At 48.8% G+C, this 14,406-nt stretch overlaps 1 protein-coding gene across 1 annotated transcript; it reads left to right on the plus strand.

Annotated features, from left to right (window-relative positions):
• Positions 1–871: 871 nt before the first annotated feature.
• On the plus strand, positions 872–14,141 carry IGSF10 (immunoglobulin superfamily member 10). Its single transcript, XM_086618544.1, has 6 exons — positions 872–1,065; positions 2,201–2,330; positions 4,227–4,617; positions 5,359–9,753; positions 10,387–11,287; positions 12,233–14,141. The coding sequence occupies exons 1-6, from the start codon at positions 872–874 to the stop codon at positions 14,139–14,141; spliced, it is 7,920 nt and encodes a 2,639-aa protein (XP_086474670.1).
• Positions 14,142–14,406: the final 265 nt, after the last annotated feature.

A 14,406-nucleotide genomic window follows, 5' to 3' on the forward strand; every position in this document is an offset into this window, starting at 1 on the left:
GCCACGGGCGGTCCCGCCGCTCCTCGGGCGGCCCGGGCCCCCCGCCGCGCCTCGCCCGCGCCCCCCACCAGCGCGGTGGCGCCTCCCGGGAGGCGGAGCCGCCGGCGGCAGGACTCTCCCCGCCCGGCCCGGGCCGGCTCTGCCCCGAGGTAGCGGCCGCGCCGGGGACAGCGGCCGCCAGCGCGGCCCGGCGGAGCGGCCGCCGCCGCGGCGGAGGCGGCAGGTAGGGGCGGGCGGGCGGGCGGGAGGCCGGGCCGCTCCGCCGGGCACCCCCTCCGCCAGGTGCGGCGATGCCCGGGCGCAGGTGGGGCCGCGCAGCCGGGAGCCGGTTCCCCGGGAGAAGCGCGGCGGGGGCGGGCGGGGGCGCGGGGCCGCAGCCGCCGGGCGCGCGGGCTTTGAAATTAGTTAATTTTGCTTGGGATAATTACTGGCAAGAAAGGAGCTGACGTGTTCCTTCTCGAGGATCAATTGCCAGCAGATTCAGACACGCTCCGCACAACCAGCGTCGTGATGGAGCGACAGCCGAACAGTTTCCACCTTTGCTTCCTTCGAAAGTTACAACTTTACCTGTAAGCAGCAGCTGATGGGGCACATCGCAGCAGGACGACGAAATTGTGAGGCTGTTTCTTTAAACCGACAAACGCTTTAGATCATTGCACAAATCTAAAAGCTGAGGGGGAAAACCCAAAAGTTTTGGATCTGCTTTGCGGGTTGCCTTTTCTTTCAAGTTGAAAAGTTCTTCTCGTGCTTATAGCTTAAAACTGAGCAGCTCAACGCAGATGTCACTAGAAATGCTTGTGCCTTTTGTTTTCCTTGTAGGAATCTGTTCACTTTTGCTGTGAAGGATGGTGGTGTAGTATCTCCCTGCAGGATGAAAGCCATACGCAGGGGCAGACCCTGGTGCCTGGGGACCCTCCTCGCTCTCTGCCTGGCTGCCCTCCCCGGCAGCATCGCCTGTCCCAGGCTCTGCGCCTGCTACGTCCCCACCGAGGTGCACTGCACGTTCCGGTACTTCAGAGCCGTCCCACCGCACATCCCTCTGAACGTGGAGCGCATCAATCTGGGGTATGTTTAACATCGAGGTGTTAAAATATTCTGACCAGTTACCTTTCAACACTTTGCAAGGCAATAATTAAGAGTTTCCAGATTCAGGGCTAGAAATTAACAAAAGCAATACATAAATTTTAAGAGCTTAATGTTCCACAGCATTCCGAAGCGGTTGCAGTCACAGCTAGCAAAGCCTAAGACCACCAACACTGAGTGGAAATGTTGGGGATGTGTCACGTGACATTTAAGAACTTCAAAAAGTTTTGAACTTAATTGAATTCTTTTATATTACCTGAACATTTTTGCATCTGCAACATGGAACTCAGAAGGAGTCTGAAATAGAGACAACTTTCTGGGAAAAGATAGTTCAGAGCTCAGACAGTGGGCTGGAAAATTAGTGTGTGTATTAAAATCTTCAGAGACTGTGCTGTGACTTTAGAAGTCACACAGTGCTGGTATGTGTGCATTTATCTATTGAGTTTACAGGAAATAACACTTGTCTGAATATTTCAGCCTCCAAAGTGGTTCTGTTCTGCGAGTGGTTAAAAGGAACAGGGAATAAATTATACCCAGGCTTGGCTCGCCCGTTAATGCAGTTTCTAGCAAGTGTCCTCTGTCATACAATCAAATGACGAGACCAGCCAGCAATATTTGACTGATCCTCGCATCACTTTTGATGCACGTAAGCTTTGAATCGTCCATATGTGTATGCAGAAAATATAAAAGGAAGTTTTCATTGACGTCTTTCCCCTCATCTGCCTTCTGCTTCCAGGCAGCATATCCAGATCCCAGCATCTGACTCCTGTCCACCCTTTCCCTCCATTGATTTTGTCAGTGCTGTCCAGACGTGCTGTACATCATCTTACAATGAAGTACCAGTACTTTTAGAGGACTATGGGTTACCTGAGGGGGGGGGACATGTGTTTGCAATACATTAATTACTGCTACAGAAAGGCCATCTATTTGATGGGTGAATTCATCCAACTTTTGTCACCACGGGGCATGGGAGATGTGACTGCAGCACGAGAAGAGGCCCTGTGCTAGCTAATCGGGTCGTGCAGGTGTGATAGCAGTCACAAAGTTTGTTTGTTTTAAAACTCGTGAAGTTTAGCTGTCTGACTAAACCAGGTCCAGGACTAAATGTTTGTTACAGTTACAACAGCTTGCTCAAACTGACGGAAACAGACTTTTCTGGCCTGGAGAAACTGGAGTTACTGATGCTGCACAGCAATGAGATAAATGCAATCCCCGATAAAGCGTTCCGTGATTTATATTCATTACAGGTAAGAACTAAATGACCTAATGTTAATTAGGAGATGACCTAATCCTAATTTTTGTTATGGCTTTTAAACAATCTGCAGTAACACTGATAAACGGAAGCAGACTAGTGGTCTGTAGCATTTTGGTTTCCTGTTTCTTAGTGTATCCCCACAAAAGATGAGGGCCTTCGGGATCCAGTATCCTAATGGGAAATGTCTTTCCTTCCCAGGTGGGCATTCAGGTACAGTTTAAAGAGCGTGATGAACATCTTGGTAGATATCTGTCAGTGGTATCTTAAAGGGCAACTGCAGTTGAAACTCTCTTTCACACGAGAGAAAGATTGCAGAGCTCCAAGTACTGCAGCTGTGGTAGGAAACTTGTCTTTAGTTAATTTGTTAGTCAATTTTTTTTTTGAGGATTGTTTTCCTTCCAGATTTCCTTTCCCTTCAGTGCAGTATAGCCCTGTCCCTTTCTGTCCTTCATTAGAAAAAGGCTCCTACTGAACAGAAGCTGAACATACTATATACGAACATTTTAATGCTTTAAAAAAATCATAGTTCCTTGGTTTTCTAATTTAATATATATTTGTGGACTTCTAAAATGTAGTATTTGATTTCTGTTTTGTTCTTTATCTGAAATATTACCTATATGTATAAAATATCACCTGTATTTACATATATTGTAAAAATTAGTAAACGTACCATGTCATACAGGGATTCTGGAGCTATCTCAGTATCTCACTGTGCCACATAGATATTCATACATAAAGAAGTACTTACATGATGATTTAGGAACCACCATTCCCAACTAGTTTGATGTATGGGTGACACTTATTCTCCAGTTAAACGTCCATCTAGAGCTGTTATTAACTGCTATAGAGAAGGAAAAATGTTGTAGCTGTGATGAACTAAGAAAGTGAGAGGCCTGAACTGCTCAGACAGAAAACACAATACTGGCTTAATTGCTGGTTTTAGAGGATTAGGGGACGAAGTGGGAGGGAAAGGCAGAAACCAGTGGAGCTTTGGAGCATACAGATCTTCAGGTTTCATTAACCCTCACAAAGGGCAGTTCTGTGCCTGAAAGCTTCCTCCTTACCTCCTCCCAAGGGAGTGAGTGTAATAAGCTTTATGGAGTCCTGCCAGCTTCTCCTCCCACATCAGCAAGCAAGATGGCAACACAATTCTAGATAGTTTTAATGGAATTATATTTGGCAAATAAAATAAACTTGCACGTTGTTGTGATTTGGTACTTTTTTCCCTCACTAATTTTCAAAATACATACAGAATTCGTGACTGTACCAGTGTAATTCTAACAGGAAAAGTAACAACAAAAGGCTGTCTTGGGTACCATATTTAATACTTCAGCAATATCCCGGATTTGTTCATCTCAGGGTTATGAATGTGACTTTTAACCTGTCAGCAACCAAATGGCAGCTGAGAGTCGAGGTTTGGCAATTACACATCTCCCACGACACAAATCCTGAAACTGGGAACACGCTTAGCAGTCCTGGTGGTTAAACAGCAAACAAAATAAACCGTTTCATGCGTTTTTATAGGCATAACATTGGCTGGAACAAAATCACTACCACAGTTTATGGTCAGATTCTGCTTACCCTTTGCATAAGTGCAGTTTATTTGCTACGCATTACTTGATTTTATTTTTCAATCACTGCGTTTAGTATATGTGACTGCAAAAGTGTTACCTTGATGGACTGCTGGAACAAGAAAGCACCCTTGGAGTCCTGCAACTAAGATTGCATTTAAAAATAATTCCTCCTCCTAAGTTTTTTTCCAATCACTTGCATGACTCATCTGTTGAAGTACTTTCACTTCACAGAGTAACTATCAATCAAAATTTGTTAGGAATCTGTAACAATGTAATGTGTTAATATTACACACTTGTTACCCTTTCCTCAACAGGTCTTAAAAATGAGTTATAACAAGGTCAGAGTACTTCAGCAAGATGTTTTTTATGGATTAAAGAGCTTGGTACGATTGCACATGGACCACAATAAAATTGAATTTGTAAATCCCAACGTTTTCTACGGACTCACATCGCTGAGGTTGGTCCACTTGGAAGGAAATTTACTTAAGCAGCTTCATCCAGATACTTTTGTCACCTTGTGCTACAGCCAAATATTTAAAATATCCTTCATGAAGCACATATATTTGTCTGACAACGTGTTGACATCACTACCACAAGAGATGTTTTCCTACATGTCTGAGCTGGAGAGCATTTACCTTCACGGGAACCCATGGTCCTGCGACTGCCGCCTGCAGCGCTTTGCAGAGTGGGCAGAACAGAGCCCAGGTGAGCCAAAGGCTTCGTTTATGCTTTTTAATCACATTATAGCATCTGGTTCTTTCAGATAAAGGTAATTGTCCGTTATTTATTTATTCATTCTCCCAGAAAAGACTGCAAGGCAGGATTTTTGTCTAGGTGCATGTAACCAGGATAAAGAGATTAACACCATTCAGTTTCCCAGATTCAATGAATCTAGTGGTCTTAACCCATTGCCAAGTGCAGCTGTCCTTAATGGAGCGTTTTCCTTGGCCAGTCCAAGGCTTCTGTGCACCAGGAGAATCCACAGGGAACAAGGAAGCTAGTTTTTATGTCACTGGCAATAGTGAGGGCCACATTGTACTCGATTCTTCAAAAAAAGAAACAAGGAACGGAACTCAAGGGCTTTCTCTGCAGCTGCCCTGATAGAGGTTACACACGAGAACCTCGTAGCAGCGTCACCCCAAACTGCCGGAGCCCCTGTCTCTCGGGACAAAGCTATGGCCAGGCACCACAGCAGAGCCCCCCTCACATGGAGTAAAACTGCTGGGACAGCAGGACAGCACGCTGGGCTGCCAGAGCAACAGTCCTTGAGCCGTTTCTTCAGAGGAAATTCATAGGTTTTCTTGGGCTACTTTAGATTTTTGTAGGTTACTTCAAGATAAACTTCTAAAATATTTTATTCAAGAGAACAACTTGTTGGTAGCTCTGTGTCTTTATTAACATTAAACATTGCATCCCAAAACCCTACTGCGCTTTTCTTCCTTTCAGATGTTATAAAGTGCAAAAAAGACCGAAGTTCTGGTGCTCAGCAATGCCCAGTTTGTGCTAGTCCCAAAAATCGTCAAGGGAAAAGCATAGTGGATATTCCTTCTGCATCTTTGACCTGCGCTAAGCCAGCCATAAGTGACTCCCTGAAATTTAAAAACCTGACAGTGCCAGACGATGGGGATTTCAGCTCCGTATCTCCCAAGGACTTCATAGCTCCTATGGGATCCATGGCTTTGAACATGACTGACCAAGCGGGAAGTCGAGGTAACTTGGTTTGCAACATCCAAAAACCTAAAGAAATGTCTCCCATCTCATTTGAGAACAATGGCAACACTACAGTACTCAAAACGTCCTTCTCAGCGCTTCTGGTGTGTGGCATTGATTACGAGCATATTCAGCAGCTATGGAGCATACTGGCACTGTACAGTAATTCTCCCTTGAAACTGGAAAGGAATGTCCTAGCAACTAACATGCCTTTTTACAAATATAAACAGATCTACTCTGAAAAGGATGAACTTTTTACCAGTATAGAGACTGAACTGAGAGCTGAACCGTCTTGGTTAATGCAAAGCAATGTGAGTTTACAGCTAGACAGGACAGCAACCACGCTAAACACGCTGCACATCCACTACTTTACAGATGCTCGCATTATTTTGCCCAGTGCTGACAAAAAACAGGCAAGAAATAACTGGACCATCATCTCCAGGGACAACAAAACTCGAACGGAGCACACTGTTCTGGTCGGGGGGACCGTAGAACTGGAGTGCCACGCAATTGGGGAACCATCCCCTGCAATAGAGTGGATACTGGCTGATGGGAGCAAAGTCAGAGCTCCGTACGTGGGCGAGGACGGAAGAATCATAGTAGTTAAAACTGGAACATTGACACTACGGACAGCTGATACTTTTGACACGGGGCTTTATCACTGCATAGGTACAAACTACAACGATGCGGATACTCTCACGTTCAGAATTACTGTGGTTGATCCTGACGTGGAACACAACAGTGTAAACGGAGCCCAACTCTCTGTACCTGTTGGCAGTACGCTCCACCTTCCCTGTACAGCCACTGCTGTCCCAGATGCTGCCATTAGCTGGGTGTTACCTGAGCACGTGATTCTTCATCGTTCTGTAAGAAACAAACACATTTTTGACAACGGTACCTTGAGAATAGAAGGGGTAACGGAGCGAGACCGTGGCTACTTTAGATGCGTCGCAGCCAACCAGTATGGTGTCGATCTTTTGGTTTTCCAAGTACTAGTTAGGGAGGACGAAACCACTCTAAAGAAAAAGCATGTAGCTGTGGGAGAATGGGAAGAGGGCGATGGCTCTGGCCATGCAATGCTGGCCTCTGCTGCAAGACAGAAACATCCTGTAGCTACTCTGGCTACCTTGGCAGCTGGTCAGGAACCTGCTGCCGCAGCAGCCAGCAAGTGGGTCGCACAGAGTGCACGTAAAAGGAAGAGCTACGGGAAAACGACTTACAGGCACTACAGGGACAAAATAAGCAGGCGGTTTAGAGGGCACAGGAGACAGTTTGCTTCCTCAGCCAGGAGAGTCGATCCGCAGCGCTGGGCAGCCTTTTTGTTAAAAACAAAGAGGAACTCAACTTTGACAGAAAACCAAGGAGAAGCTGCAACGGAACCACCTATTCAAGTCCATAAGCCCTCAAAAGTACCTGGGGATGAAGAGGAAACATCTGGTGATCTCATATCTCCAGAAGAAGAATTCATGATACCGGTAGCAGAGACAGCCACTGTATCTGCTCTGGGGAGAGCAATGGAAGGTGTGATAACTGCAGGGCCTGAGATGACTGTGGGGAACACCCCTGCTAGGAAAACCTCTCTCCTGTTGACAGAGGCAGTAACTCCCCTGCCCCCTCCTTTTTCACAGTCTGTGTCATCTGACAGCAGAAAGCCACAAACGTATCTAAAACCTACAACTACAAACTCATGGGAAAGATCTGATTTAAGTCAAATATCAGCCAACGGTATAAAACAATCAGCTGTATCAAATGCAGCAACTGGAACAGCTACGCTCTCCCCTGCGGTGCAAAGGTTGGTATTCTCTGGGGAAAGGAACCAGCATCTACAATCTGTATCTACGACAGCTGTGACAGATGTTGCAGACACCAGCAAGTCTGTAACTTCCCAAAACACAGTGGACAAGCTACATGTTTTTACAGAGTCTATTGATAAGATTTCCACCAAAACAGATCATCAGATATCTGTAGTGCCAGTTGGTGATCCAAATCCTGAATTTGGTCACATTTATTTTCATAGTGCTCAGAAACGAGTAACTCCTAAGCCACCATTGGACTCAACTACCACTACTCATCAGCAAATTCAGATTATTCAGGATGTCACAACTCATATGCCCCAGGCCCAGCAGCAATATGGAAGACGAAGGAAAATTTCTGGTAGGAGACGAATTGTGAGACCAGGACGCATTCCAAGTATGAAAGAGCACAGATACAATTTTGGGAGGCCAGGATCTGTCAGAGGAAGTGCAGCTATGGCCGCAGATGTTCAACTGAATATGAAACATGTATCAAATTTACCAACCTTAAATAATTTAAGCAGCTCCATCAACCCATTTAGCCTAGAAGCACCTCTGTCCTCCCCCTCCACCATGAACATGCCATTGGAGCACCCAGCGGGTACTCATCAAAACACAGCATTCCGCAGGGAAGAGAAAAACACAGCTAATGCAAGGCAAAAAGCTACTACAAGAGTCATGCCTTTACTTACAAAAGGCACCCAAGATCCTCCTGAATGGAAATTAGAGACCAGTGCTCCATTTCAGACAAATACTGACGGAGCCCAACCTTTTAGTATCGGACGACCAACAACGGCAATCCACGCAGCTCATGTTACAACGGAAATTACACATACCGTAAGCACTAAGGTATCTTCTACCCATGAATCAGTCTCACCCAGCATTAAGACTAGAACCTCAGCAAAAAATTCCCAAAGAGGGCAAATTACATGGGAGCATCTCTTTGGAAACGGTGCACAAAAAGAGGTCCTTCTTCAGAAGCTACCAAACCAACAGACAGACACGTTTCCATCAGCAGAGGTACCGACCATGCTTCCTAAAGCTACAGCAGCATTATCCGTGTCCAAAACATCTCCTTTGCGCTTTACGCCTGTCTCAGCAGGTGGGAATCACAGCAGTGGCTTCTTGTCTGTAAACAAACCCGTTCATTATGGTACCTCAGAAGAACATCTTCCCACTGCACAACCGCAGCCTTACTCTAATCCTGCAACTAATGCAACCAAAGAAATGGATGTAACAGGTTCGAAGCCAACAGTTACACCTATTATTACTCCTCCAGCTGACACCAAACTCACCAAAAGTAAAATATTCAGAGTGGGAAGAAAGAGAAGCCAGAGGAGGAAGAGGCCCCCTAACCCACCTGCCTCCCAAGCCGTGACTGCCGGCCACAGCGCTGCCGCGGTGCCATCGGTCGGGACGACGGTTGAGCCGCTGGCTGTTCCCACAAGCCTTACGCCCGCAGAGCCTCTCTCCGGGCGCGCGGGCGCAGCCTCAGTGACGGAGCCGCCGGCACTGCGGGTCCTTGACCCGCCGGACGCGCCTCGGCACGTGCCGACCGCAGCCGCGCAGACACCGGTGACCACCGTCCCATGGGGGAGCGCCCCGTCTGCCGCGGTGCCACCCGATGGGCGCGCTGCGCAGAGCCCCACCGCCGCCACCCCAACCACACCACTGCTCCCAACGCCTCTCGGTGCCCCACGACCGGCCCCCGTCGGCGCAACGGCTGGGCCACAACCTGCTCCGCGAGTCAAAGCCACCGCAACGGCAGGGGAAGGATGGCACCCGGGCACGGGAGGGACAGTTAGCCAAGGAAACCACGCTGCACAGCCCACGTTCCCAGCACGAACCGAGTCAAGCACCAGAGCTCCTGCTGCACCCACAGACCCCTCTCCTCCTGGCGCTCAGCATCCCACCCCGCTGCTGGCCCTAACAGCAGCTGTGCCACCTGCACCCACTGCAACCACCACCTCGTCCCCACGGTGGGACGGCAAGTCCCGGCAGAAGCCCTCTGCCAAAGCCACAGAGAGAGGCAGCACACCTACTGCTGACACACCGACCGCACCAAAGCCACCACAGATCACGGCTCCGCACGCTGCTCTGCGGGAAGGGGATGGGGACAGTTCTGCCCAAGGCTGGTCTGAAAAGGGACCCGAGCAGGAAACTGCCACCAACGGTCCTACTGCCTCGGGCTCTTCAGGCAGAAATCATTTTGCAAAGCCCAGAATAATTGGAGGAAAATTAGCTGCTTTTACTGTGCTAGCTAATTCAGATGCTTTTATTCCTTGTGAAGCTACTGGTAACCCCCGTCCAACAATACAGTGGACGAAGATCCCATCAGGTACGCTGCATAAATTCCCTAGAATTTACCTTCTGTTATGGGCGTGTCATTTGGCAGAGGTTTTGTGTGGCACACTGAATCACTGCTTCATTTGAGAGTACTGTGAAGTATCAGTGAAAAGATGAACTTTGAAACAGTGGAAAAGAAAGATATCCCAGCACGCCTGCTGGAATGTCTTACTACTAATTATGAAACAGTTCTTTAGGGAAATAATAAAAAAACCCCACATATATAATCAATATTTAGCTATAATTCTATGCTTACTGTGAGGAGATTTCAGTATTTATTGGACATTATTTGCTATTTCAGAACAGCGAGACAACTGAAAAGAAAAATTTGTCTGTGGTAACAAACCACCAGACCAAGTTAAAGCTGTGCCAAAATATTCTTGAATATGCAAAGCCCCGTCTGCTTTATCCAAACTTTGCCTCTACCGAGGACCAGGTTTTGTTTTTACTTCACAGCTTTGTCACTGTGCGTGCAAAGAACTGTTCTTTCTCTTGCTTATCACTGGTGTCTCGGTTATTTGGGCAAAGCAGACCGGGACAGGGCACGCGTTGCCAGGGACTGAGTAAAAAGGAACAGAAGAGAGAGGTTCTGACGCGCTGCGCTGTTGCCTCCTTGCTTCCGTAGGGACCGATGCCCTGGCAAGCCGAGGGGACGGCAGGTGGACGGTGTTTGCCAACGGCACGCTCTCGATCGCCCGGGCGGGCCTGGAGGACCGCGGGCAGTACCTGTGCACCGCGGCCAACCCGCACGGCGTGGCACGGCTCCCGGTCACCTTGTCGGTGGTGGCGTACCCGCCGCGCATCGCGGGCGGCAGGTGGCAGCTCCTCACCGCTCACTCCGGAAAGCCCGTGGCGGTGAGGTGCAAAGCGGAGGGCAGGCCCCCCCCCACCATCCTGTGGGTTCTGGCGAACCAAACGCACGTCTCCCACTCTTCTGCAGGAAGTTACAAAGCCCACGTGGAACCGGACGGCACTCTGGTTATCGAGGAAGCCACTGTTTACGACAGGGGCCTCTACACATGCGTGGCCAAAAACCCAGCGGGCACCGACACGCTGGTTGTAAAACTGCAGGTGATCGCGGCACCTCCCGCTATTCTGGAAGAGAAGAGACAACGTGTTGAAGGAACGATGGGGGAGAATCTGAAACTCCCTTGCACCGTGAAAGGCAATCCTCAGCCCACTGTCCACTGGGTGCTCTTTGACGGCACGGTGGTGAAGCCTCTGCAGTTTGTAAATGCAAAGCTGTTCCTGTTCTCCAACGGTACCCTCCACCTGAGCAACATCGTCCCTGCCGACAGCGGGAATTACGAGTGCATCGCCACGAGCTCCACTGGCTCGGAAAGGAGGGTGGTGAGCCTCGTGGTGGAACGCAGAGATACGCTTCCAAAAATCGCTACCGCCTCTCAGGAAATGACTCGGTTGAATTTTGGGGATAAATTGCTTCTGAACTGCACAGCGACTGGGGAGCCAAAGCCCACGATCATCTGGAGGTTACCTTCCAAGGCAGTGGTTGACCAGTGGCACAGGTAGGAGTCTTCTTTTTCTCCACCTCTTTGAAACTTCCAATGCTGTCTCCTCTGGTGCTCGTATAAGAGACTGTTACATCACCGAAATAACACACTGTGAACTAAATTCACTTTTAAACATTTAACAGTGGGTTTAAATGTTAACATCCGTGGTGATGGCTTGTTATTACACGTCTGATGGCAGACCACATCAATTGCCATTAAGTGTGTGAGGTCCTACCAAAAGAGATACAAGTCTCATTTGAATTAAAGGAGCCGCTGTTAATCACGTTGGCTGAATTTTGGTCAAAAAAAAAGTTATTTACCAGAGGTTTGTGAAACAAGACTCAGGAGGAAGAGGCTTCTGTAATCTCTGCCAAGTCCACCTCTGAGGATCTCCCTCCCGCAGTACCACTCCACCTTTGCTTTGGGAGTAACAGCCCCAGATGACTCCTAGCAGGCTCATGTGAACTTGCAGCTGGGCTGAGGGAGATCCAGGTCCGTGCCCCACGCAGGAACAGCAGCCAGGGAATCATCCCTGAGTGCCAAGTGTCATTCTGGGCACCACGCAGCAGCACTGCCAGCTGCCCCTGGACAGGGGCAAGCATTGCGGGTTATCTGCAGGAGGAGCACGAGGGAGCGGAGCAGAGGCTGGCAGGATGAGGGACGTAAGATTCAACAGGCTCATTTGTTCATAGAACAGCTTTTGGGAAGGCAGAGGCGGCATCGTGCAGCTTTATGCAGCTCCGTGGAGCCCGTGGGCACGTGCGCATCCGCGAAACAACAAAAGTGGCGACTACGTCAGGTTGTCAGCGCTGGGTGCGCGGGTGGTGCGGGCACAGTGCCCTCGGAGAGAGCTGCTGTATCGCCTCGTGCTGTTCACACTGGCAGTCACTTCCAGTGCTCAGTATTCACCTCCAGCATTTCCTGCCATAATTTTTTTCCCTCTTTCCTCCCCTACAACAGAATGGGAAGTCGAATCCATGTCTACCCCAATGGATCCTTGGTTATTGAGGCAGTTACTGAAAAGGATGCCGGTGACTATTTGTGTGTCGCAAGAAACAAAATTGGAGATGATCTGATACTGATGAAAGTCAGCATCACAATGAAACCAGCCAAGATTGACCAGAAACAGTATTTCAAGAAACTGGTGCCGTACGGGAAAGATTTCCAAGTGGACTGCAAGGCCTCTGGGTCACCTGCACCAGAAATATCCTGGAGTTTGCCAGACGGGACGGTGATCAATAATGCGATGCTGGCAGACGACAGCGGACGCAGGTCCCGCAGATACGTCCTCTTTGACAACGGTACTCTGTATCTCAACAAAGTTGGAGTAGCAGAAGGAGGACATTATACCTGCTACGCTCAGAACACACTGGGAAGAGATGAAATGAAGATACACATCACGGTTGTCATGGCAGCTCCTCAGATAAAGCACAATTACAAGACGTACTTTAAAGTGAAAGCCGGAGATACGGCATTGCTGGACTGCGAAGCTGCTGGAGAGCCCAAGCCAAAAATATTCTGGTTGCTGCCTTCCAGTGACGTGATCTCCTCGTCAACAGCCAGATACTTCCTGCACGTCAATGGCTCTCTATCAGTCAGTCAAGTCAAACTCTTCGATGCCGGGGAGTACATGTGTGTTGCTCGAAATCCTGGAGGGGACGATACAAAATTGTACAAACTGGACGTTGTTGCTAAACCACCTGTCATAAATGGTTTATACGTGAACAAAACAGTCATGAAAGTGACGGCAGTGAGGCACTCCAAGAAACAAATTGACTGTAGGGCAGAAGGGACACCTCCCCCTCAGGTTACGTGGATCATGCCCGATAATATTTTCCTAACGGCTCCGTATTACGGGAGCAGGATTGTAGTACACAAAAATGGGACGCTTGAGATTCGGAACCTGAGGCCTTCTGACACAGCAGATTTTATCTGTGTGGCACGTAACGATGGGGGAGAGAGTGTGTTGGTGGTGCAGCTGGAGGTATTGGAAATGCTGAGGCGACCGATGTTCAAAAATCCATTCAATGAAAAAATAATAGCGAAACCTGGAAAAACCACCGTACTGAATTGTTCTGTGGATGGAAACCCTCCGCCTGACATAAGCTGGATGCTGCCCAACGGCACGTGGTTTTCCAACGGCATCAAGACTTCCCAGTTTCTCACGGGTAGCAACGGTACCCTCACCGTCTACAGTCCTGACAGAGACAGAGCAGGCAAGTACCGCTGTGCTGCCAGGAATAAAGTTGGCTACATCGAAAAGCTGATCATCCTGGAGGTCGGCCAGAAGCCCAACATTCTCACTCACTCCAAGGGGCCAGTGAAGGGCGTCAGCGGGGAGTCGCTGTCGCTCCACTGCCTGTCCGATGGGAGCCCCAAACCAACCACGGCGTGGGCTCTGCCAGGCGGCTCCGTGCTGGATCGACCGCAGATCAACAGGAAATACATTCTGCTGGAAAACGGGACCTTGGTGATACGAGAAGCCACCATCCACGACAGAGGAAATTACGTGTGCAAGGCCCACAATAACGCCGGAGACGCCTCCGTAACCGTTCCTGTCGTTATTGCAGCTTATCCCCCCCGGATCACCAACAGACCACCCCGGGCCATGCACACCATGCCTGGGGTGGCCGTTCAGCTCCACTGCACGGCACTGGGAATACCCAAACCAGAAATCACCTGGGAATTACCTGACCGCTCCGTGCTCTCTGCAGGGCCCCACGGCCGAGCATCCGGGGGCAAACTGCTTCACCCCCCGGGCACGTTGCTCATCCAGAACCCCCGACCCTCAGATTCCGGCGCGTACAAGTGCACAGCGAAGAACCATCTTGGCAGTGATTTCACAGTAACATACATTCACATCATTTGAAGTAAGAAATACAGCATGAATGATTGTTAACAAAGTCTACAGCTGGACTGAGTTCCTTCTTGGACTAAGTTTAATCAAAGGCAGCTGGAGGCATTAAGAGCCCGAATACGCTTACAGTATTCAGTCTGCAATGACTATGGAAAAAATAAAAAAAGGCTTGGGGAAAATTAGATCTAGCATTATTATCTAGTGTTGGTTCTTCCAGTGATTAAACAGACTTAAATAAAAACAAACTTAAGGCACGTTTGCTCTGCCAGCAAACATT

Source organism: Tauraco erythrolophus, chromosome 11 (genome assembly GCF_009769465.1).
Source record: "Tauraco erythrolophus isolate bTauEry1 chromosome 11, bTauEry1.pri, whole genome shotgun sequence".
Lineage (NCBI taxonomy): Eukaryota > Metazoa > Chordata > Aves > Musophagiformes > Musophagidae > Tauraco > Tauraco erythrolophus.